Source organism: Grammomys surdaster, unplaced genomic scaffold (assembly GCF_004785775.1).
Source record: "Grammomys surdaster isolate TR1022 unplaced genomic scaffold, NIH_TR_1.0 125430, whole genome shotgun sequence".
NCBI lineage: Eukaryota > Metazoa > Chordata > Mammalia > Rodentia > Muridae > Grammomys > Grammomys surdaster.
In genome coordinates, this window is record NW_021620297.1 from 114,984 (window position 1) to 123,225 (window position 8,242).

Here is an 8,242-nt window from a genome sequence, read left to right on the forward strand (position 1 = left end):
AGGAGGAGGAGGAGGAGGAGGAGGAGGAGGAGGAAGAAGAAGAAGTTGTTCAGTCCCATCTTTGGTTACATAGCAAGTTGGAGGCCAGCCTGGGCTATGTGACAACTTGCCTTAAAGAACAAACAAGGGGGTGGGCTGGAGAGTTGGCTCAGCAGTTAAGAGCATTGCTGCTCTTCCAGAGGACCTGGGTTCAATTCCCAACACTCACATGACAGCTCACAACTATCTGTAATTACTATTCCAGGGGATCTGACACCCTCACACAGACTTATACAGTCCAAACAACAATGTACATAAAATAGAAATAAATTATTAACAAATAAACAAGGGACCACTGGCTTGGTGTGTGAAGGCACCTACCACCAAGCCTGGTGACATGATTGCAGTCACCAGTGGTGGAAGGAGAGAACCAAATCCCATTAGTTGTGTTCTGACCTCCATATGCACACCATAGCATGTGTGGCCCCTAATAAATTAAATAGGCAGGCATGGGGGTGCAGGCCTTTAATTCCAACACTGAAAAGGTAGAGGCAGGTAGATCTCTGTGGGTTCCAGGCCAGCCAGGTCTCTGCTAACAGAGAGATCCATCTCAAAACAAAATGAAACATCTCCACCTGAGAAAAGAAACAACGTTCCACAAAAACAGCATCACCAGGGACAACTGGACAGACATGCTAAGAAACAACATTCCACAAAAACAGCATCGCCAGGAGCAACTGGACAGACATGTGACAGACATGCTAGTTGGAGCAATGAGCTTCAGTCTCGGTGAGAGACCCTGTCTCAGGAAACAAGGAAGAGCCATGGAGAAAGACACCTGACATCAACCAACCTCTGGCCTTCACGTGGCGTGCCGGAGCAAGAGCATATATGTGCACACACACACACATATACATGTGCACAAACAAACATGTGCACACATATGCACCTTCAACATATACGCATGCAAACAATGCATACAAGACATATACGCAAAGGAGGCTTGCTTTCCCTTCAGTATGTCAGGAATGAATGTTAGAATAGAACAAGTCCCAGACAGGGACTGATGACACGCCTATTGCCCCGTCCACCATCTCTAGCTGATTCAAGCCGGTAAGGGTGAGGCCCTGAGAATCCGTGCCATCCTTCGGTCCCTCGTGCCCTTGGATGACCTTGTGGGCATCATCAGCCTCCCGCTGCAGATCCCCACCCTGGGCAAAGGTAGGTGCGGGGGAGGGGGCCTGTGGGGGGCAGAAATTGTCGAGGGAGTGGTGCTGGGAAGGAACGCTTGCTCACATCCCGCCATCCTTGCCTGTAGATGGCGCACTGGTTCAGCCGAAGATGTCTGCATCCTTCGTGCCTGACCACAAGGCATCCATGGTGCTTTTCCTGGACCGAGTGTACGGCATTGAGAACCAGGACTTTTTGCTGCACGTGCTGGATGTAGGATTCCTTCCCGACATGAGGGCAGCTGCCTCACTGGACACGGTGAGCAGCCCCCACCTGGCTAACAAACCCGCGTGCCTCCATCCAGGACACCCAATAGGCTGAGAGACAGCATCTGCACAACTGGGGCTGCATGCGTACCCTGGTCCCCACCTTCACCTGTGTGATAGAAAACAAAACCCATGAAAGACAGGGTGGGCGGGAATCCCCACTACCTTCAGTTCCAAGAAAGCATTGGCTGGGTGTAGTGACACACACCTTCTGCCTAGCATCAGAGAGATAGCGGCCAGAGGACAGAGAGTTCACTGAGCTACACTCAAACCTTGTTAAAAAACAAAAACAAATACAAAAACAAAGGGAAGTTAGGTGTGAGGATGCAGGCAGGAGGCAGAGGCAGGCTGATCACCGTGGTCTATGTGGCAAGTTCTAGGCCAGCCAAGCCTACATAATGAGACCCTGTCTCAAAACAGCAACAACAACAACAACAACAAAGAAGCAACAACAAAAAGCTGGGCATGCCTGTAATATCAGCACTTGGGAAGTAGAGGCAGGAAGAGTCCAGGCCAGCATGGGCTACATGAGATTCTGTGCAGAAAGTCAGCATTGTGGAACAGCTAAATCAAAGTTACAGGGTTCCATAATCAGTCCCTGGCTTTCGTGTGTGTGTGTGTGTGTGTGTGTGTGTGTGTGTGTGTGTGTGTAAGAGAGAGAAAGACAGAGATTTATTACTATCAGTCAGATAATAGTGGGTAGAGATGTGGGTAGTGATCCGGAGGAGTGAGATTTAGTAGAAAGAATGATTAGAAGCCTGGGTACCAAGGTAACGCCGGGTCTGATGGTCTCACCCTACATTCCAGGCTACTTTCAGCACCACGGAGATGGCGCTGGCGCTGAACCGCTACCTGTGCCTGGCTGTGCTGCCGCTCATCACCAAGTGCGCGCCACTCTTTGCGGGCACCGAGCACCGCGCCATCATGGTGGACTCCATGCTGCACACAGTGTACCGACTGTCGCGGGGCCGCTCGCTCACCAAAGCACAGCGCGACGTCATCGAGGACTGCCTCATGGCGCTGTGCAGGTGAGGAGGGGCCGATGGTGGCCGAGGGAGTGGGCGGGGTCGCCAAGGCGGGGCCTCGCGTGAGATCTCTGCCCTCTCTGGGCTTCTTCTCCTCAGGTATATCCGCCCGTCCATGCTGCAGCACCTACTTCGACGCCTGGTATTCGATGTGCCCATCCTCAATGAGTTCGCCAAGATGCCACTCAAGGTGAGGGCGGTCCTCAGCGGGAGCCAGTCCTTTTCTCACCCACAGTCTGGCTCTGCCTCTGGACCGGTGGACTCGTTCGTATTAGCCACGCCCACCGCAGCTAACCAAAACTGGAGGACGGCGAACCCTGAGGAAACCAATTCACATCCTCATTTGCCGGCTAGGATTCCCATGGCATTCGCTTTGCGTCATGGGCGCTGCTAACATTCCCTAATTACCGCTTAATTTGCCTAACTAAGTGAGCCAGCCCCCGCCTCAATTAGCATATATTTTCAGGGGCGCACCAGTCTCCTAATTAGCATTTTATTCGCATGTCCAGACCACCAGCCTTCCAGTATTCAAATGAGTGCGTTTATTTGAATCAACAGTACCATAGCGATTCTGAATATTTGCATACTGTCTCTCCCCGGCTTTATCATTTGCATGCTGGTTTGCATAAGGAGATACCCCATCTAACTTAGACTGTCTTGCATAAGATGCTTAAATTATCCCTAACTCTAAGTTTCGTATCGGATAGAGGAGGCCTTTTTGATTACCATATATTTGCATGGGGTACTGCCTATGTTTTTATTTGACATGCTAATCTGCATAATCTCTGATCATTCCGTTAGTGTGCACACAATTCTACCGGGAGACTGTTAGCTTGCCTATGTCTGTAAAAACAACAGACAACCCCAGCCGTAGTTTAATGCCCATCCTGTCTCTCACTGAGAATACCAACTCTGCGTAATAAGCTGTCTAGGACCATTCTCTAATAAGCGGACCGTCCCTCCCTTATTAGCATCTCATTCGAAAGCACTGACGCCCTCTGCCTCCTGGAGCCTCGCTGCCTGCCATCTGCTTACGCTTCCTCTGTCTCTTGCTTTCAGCTCCTTACCAACCACTATGAGCGTTGCTGGAAGTACTACTGCCTCCCCACAGGCTGGGCCAACTTCGGGGTCACCTCTGAGGAAGAGTTGCACCTCACACGCAAGCTCTTCTGGGGCATCTTTGATTCTCTGGCGCATAAGGTCGGGGGACTCACGGGATCCCGGGGGGAGCCTGTGAGGAGGGTTTGGGGGTTCGAGCTTGGAGATCTGGGATGAAATCCCTGTTGGGTTGATGGCACACACCAGTAATTTCAGTGGGAGGTGGAAGCAGATGGATTAGGAATTCAGTCACTCTTGGATTATATATCAAGTTTAAGGACAGCCTAGGCTACATGAGACCTGTCAAAAAAACAAAAAAAAAAACAGATCAAAGTCAGGTTTGGGCTGTTTCGAGAGTGACTAGCAGATTTGTGGGTTCGGAGAGGGGAGCTGATGGCTAGAGAGTGGATGGGGAATGTAAGATTGTGGACTGAGTGGAGCCTGATCCTCCCCTTTGTGCCTGACACCCCCAGAAATATGACCAGGAGCTTTACCGAATAGCCATGCCTTGTCTCTGTGCCATTGCGGGGGCGCTGCCCCCTGACTACGTGGATGCCTCGTACTCCTCCAAGACGGAGAAAAAAGCCACAGTGGATGCTGAAGGCAACTTTGATCCCCGGCCTGTGGAGACCCTCAAGTGAGGCGCAGGGACAGACAGTGGCATGGATAGGGGTTGGGAGAAGGAAGGCTCCAGAGGGAGAGGGAAGCCCCACCCCAATGTCTGCCGACCCCGTCTCTTCTAACAGCGTCATCATCCCCGAGAAACTGGACTCCTTCATTAACAAGTTTGCAGAATACACCCATGAGAAGTGGGCCTTCGACAAGGTGAACACTGGAACCTTCCACCTCTACCTCCTTTCCCCAAGCCTCATATGACCTTCCCAGAGGCCTCAGGTTGTCCTAGATCTTCCGCCATCCCTAAGACCCTCACTGTTCTCTGAGAGCCCTACAGGGTTTCCCCGCCTGGCATCTATCTTCCACTCTCTTCTAACTCTCGTCTGACTTCCACCTCTAGATTCAGAATAACTGGTCCTATGGTGAAAACATCGATGAAGAATTGAAGACCCACCCCATGCTGAGACCCTACAAGACCTTCTCAGAGAAGGTGACCAAACCTTAGGCCCTCATATCAGAGGTCAGAAGGAAACTCTAGCATTTAGGGGGTCCAGGAAGGAGTGAGACAGCTTCATAGGTTGGCTGGCATCTGGTCATGGAGTTTGCCTTCTCTCAAGCTTAGATGCTTCCCCTGGATGACCCCAGAATCTTCTAGAGAACACCTTCTCCAGAAAGAATCCTTGATAGTGAGACTTCTCTGAGACCCTTGTAAAATGGGTGCTAGGAATATTTGAGTCACTTGTTTGCAGAGCAGATTAGGGTCCTGGGTTCTAATCCTGACTGATCCAGTACTAACTTCCTACCCCTGGTGGGATTTCTCCTAGCTTGAGCCTGTAGAGACCAGGGAAACTGACTCAAGCTTTCCTTCCGTCCCCATTCCACCGACTCCACCTACTCTTTCTGCCCCAGGACAAAGAGATTTACCGCTGGCCCATCAAGGAGTCCTTGAAGGCTATGATTGCCTGGGAATGGACAGTGGAGAAGGCCAGGGAAGGTGAGGAGGAGAAGACGGAAAAGAAAAAAACGAGGAAGATATCCCAAACCGCCCAGGTGAGCTTGCCGGGAGACAGTGAAGGTCTGAGCAAGGGGGGCGATGGGAAGGGTGGGTCGATGTGGTGGGACTGAGAGGGGTGCCCCCAGATGGTTGAGGGATTATGAAAAGGGGTGGGCTGGATGGGTGGGGTTGCAGTGAGGCCTGACAGACAGGAGGTAGGGTAAGGAGTAGGAGGCAGTCCCGAGCAGAAATCTCAGGAACTAAAGAGCCGAGAAGAATGGTTTAGAGGGAGGGCCTTAAGGGACGGACAGAGGGTAGGCACCTGAGGGAAGGCTCAGAGCTTTCTACAAGGTCCTGAAGTCAGTCTCTCTCTCTCTCTCTCTCTCTCTCTCTCTCTCTCTCTCTCTCTCTCTCTCTCCCTCCCTCTCAGACATATGACCCTCGAGAAGGCTACAACCCCCAACCACCAGACCTCAGCGTGGTTACCTTGTCCCGGGAGCTGCAGGTGAGCTCCCGGACCCTTTACTTAGGAAGCTCGGGCCTGTCTGAATCTGATCCTTGACTGTCTGCATCCGACTTCCAGGCCATGGCCGAACAACTGGCAGAAAATTACCACAACACGTGGGGACGAAAGAAGAAGCAAGAGCTGGAGGCTAAAGGTGGGGGCACTCATCCCCTCCCACCACTGCCCCCGCCTCCACTTCCACGCATTCATGGGGCCTCGTGCCTTGGGTAGAGTCCTGGCTTCATGGTGTTACTTAACCACCCTCCCAGCTCTGCTCCGTTGCACTGAGTATCGGAGAGTATCATTTTTTATCATTGCCCAGTATCGGAGAGTAGCATTTGCATTGTTAGCACCTTTTTAATTGCGCAGCTAACAATTGCAGGCGCCTCAGTGAGAGTGGCCTGGGTCTTCCCCGGCCCCTGATCTCTTTTGCCCTGATCTTTGCCGTCCCCAGGGGGTGGGTCCCATCCTCTGCTGGTCCCCTACGACACGCTCACGGCCAAGGAGAAGGCACGGGACCGGGAGAAGGCCCAGGAGTTGCTGAAGTTTCTGCAGATGAATGGCTATGCTGTCACCAGGCATGTGAACCCATGAACCTGGGCAGAAGCAGCTGCAGGCAGGGACGGAAGGAAGGCCTTGGGGGCGGGGCTTGGGACGGAGGCGGGGCCATAAGGAAGCCCAAAGGGTAGACCTAAAAGCAGTAGGGCAGCAAGCTGGCCTCCTACTGGGCATAGCTCAGAGAGGGAAGTCAGGGCCAGCAGATAAGCAGGGCTCTCTGATCAGGCCATGGGAGAGAAGCATGGGGAAGCAAGACTGGAAGAACAAGCTGAGATGAGGTAGAGGCCGGTGGAGGAAGGACCTGCAAGTGGGCAGTGTGCAGAGTCTGACCAGAAAGGCGTGTCTTCCTCTCCACGCAGGGGTCTTAAGGACATGGAACTGGACACATCGTCCATTGAGAAACGGTTTGCCTTCGGCTTCCTGCAGCAGCTGCTACGCTGGATGGACATCTCCCAGGAGTTCATCGCCCACCTGGGTAGGAAAAATTCCCTCCCGTCTTTCCTTGTCATCTGCAAAGACCCACCCAGGGCACTGGTTCATCCATCTCGCCCCTCAACTGGTGTCTACCGAGCAGTGGTTCTGGGCCAGCCCCTGCTGGGGATGATGGGATGGATTAGCAGGGAGCAAGACAAAGCTGGTTCTTATCTGCATCCCTGTTTTGGAGTCAGACAGTTAGAATCACACATAACTAAGCCAAGTGGAAGTTCCCAGCGCTGGGGGAAGAGGATGCCAGGGAAGGGGGGTTGGGGGTGTGGAGCTAGGTGCCATTTAAGCAGGAAGACACGGGTGACACTGTAACATCTGTGCCAAGACACGGAGGAGTGGGGTGGGGCATTTGAACACCTGGAGGGTCATGTCTCAGGCTGGAGGGGAGTGACTGAAGGGACCCCTCTAGGACATGAAGTGAGGAGAGGGGGCTTTTGTAGCTAGATGGGAGATAAGAGCTTGCCCTCTGCACAGAAACAGAGTCACAGAGGGGGTCTGAGCAGGGACTTAGCCCAGGTGTCCAGTGTCCAGGGCAAGCGTGAAAGAAAAAGACAGAAAAGTTTTTAGTTGGTTTGGCTTTTTTTTTAAGATAGGGTTTCTCTGTATAGCCCTGGCTGTCCTGAAACTTGCTCTGTAGACCAGGCTGCCCTCAAACTCAGAGATCTGTCTACCTCTGCCTCCCAAGTGCTGGGGTTAAAGACGTGTCATTATTTCCTGACTCTGCCCCCACCCAGTGTCCCCTCCTACCAGCACACCATGGCTTCCTCAGGTTAAACCCACAACGGCCCCCACTTGCTCTTCCCCACAGAGGCCGTGGTCAGCAGTGGACGGGTGGAGAAATCCCCACACGAACAGGAGATTAAATTCTTTGCTAAGGTGAGAAGTGGGCTTAGAACCTGGAGAGGCTGTGGTCTGGGAGAGTCCCTGGACCTTTCACTCAGCCCCTCCCCACTTTCCGTCTCCGTCTAGATTCTGCTGCCTTTGATCAACCAATACTTCACCAACCACTGTCTCTACTTCCTATCCACACCGGCCAAAGTGCTGGGCAGTGGTGGCCACGCCTCCAACAAGGAGAAGGAAATGATCACCAGGTGGGCCACCTGTGACCTCTAACCTTACAGCACTTTAATCCCAAACCTCTTCTTCCTGACCTTGACTCATAATGGGCTCTGATGGGTGTTTTCCTGCTTTGGGGTGCTCTACCGTGACCAACTGTCCCAGTTTCCCTGGGACTAAAAAGGTTCCCAGGACTTAAGTGAAACAAGCCAGTCACTCTGACAAAGACAGCCTCTCCTCTGTCACCTCTTCTGGACAGTTATTGCTATAACTTTTTTTTCTTCCAGTGCTGAGGACTGAACTTTATATATGCTAAATGTATGACCTTCTGAGCCACGCCCCCAGCCCCTCACTGGGGGAGTCTAGGCAGGGGCTCTACCACCGAGCCACGCCCCCAGCCCCTCACTGGGGGAGTCTAGGCAGGGGCTCT

The 8,242-nt window shown here is 52.6% G+C and overlaps 1 protein-coding gene across 2 annotated transcripts in view; it reads left to right on the forward strand.

Annotated features, from left to right (window-relative positions):
- Ryr1 (ryanodine receptor 1) overlaps positions 1 to 8,242 on the forward strand; it is a 129,374-nt gene that overhangs the window by 55,790 nt on the left and 65,342 nt on the right. For both annotated transcript variants that reach the window (XM_028786244.1, XM_028786245.1), the window contains exons 46-60: positions 1,080 to 1,200; positions 1,298 to 1,467; positions 2,283 to 2,503; positions 2,600 to 2,690; positions 3,560 to 3,700; positions 4,072 to 4,235; positions 4,345 to 4,423; positions 4,614 to 4,703; positions 5,123 to 5,263; positions 5,638 to 5,712; positions 5,791 to 5,866; positions 6,167 to 6,290; positions 6,630 to 6,745; positions 7,565 to 7,632; positions 7,726 to 7,847. In XM_028786244.1, the coding sequence (XP_028642077.1) occupies positions 1,080 to 1,200; positions 1,298 to 1,467; positions 2,283 to 2,503; positions 2,600 to 2,690; positions 3,560 to 3,700; positions 4,072 to 4,235; positions 4,345 to 4,423; positions 4,614 to 4,703; positions 5,123 to 5,263; positions 5,638 to 5,712; positions 5,791 to 5,866; positions 6,167 to 6,290; positions 6,630 to 6,745; positions 7,565 to 7,632; positions 7,726 to 7,847 (1,799 nt within the window). The remainder of the gene's footprint in view (positions 1 to 1,079; positions 1,201 to 1,297; positions 1,468 to 2,282; positions 2,504 to 2,599; positions 2,691 to 3,559; positions 3,701 to 4,071; positions 4,236 to 4,344; positions 4,424 to 4,613; positions 4,704 to 5,122; positions 5,264 to 5,637; positions 5,713 to 5,790; positions 5,867 to 6,166; positions 6,291 to 6,629; positions 6,746 to 7,564; positions 7,633 to 7,725; positions 7,848 to 8,242) is intronic.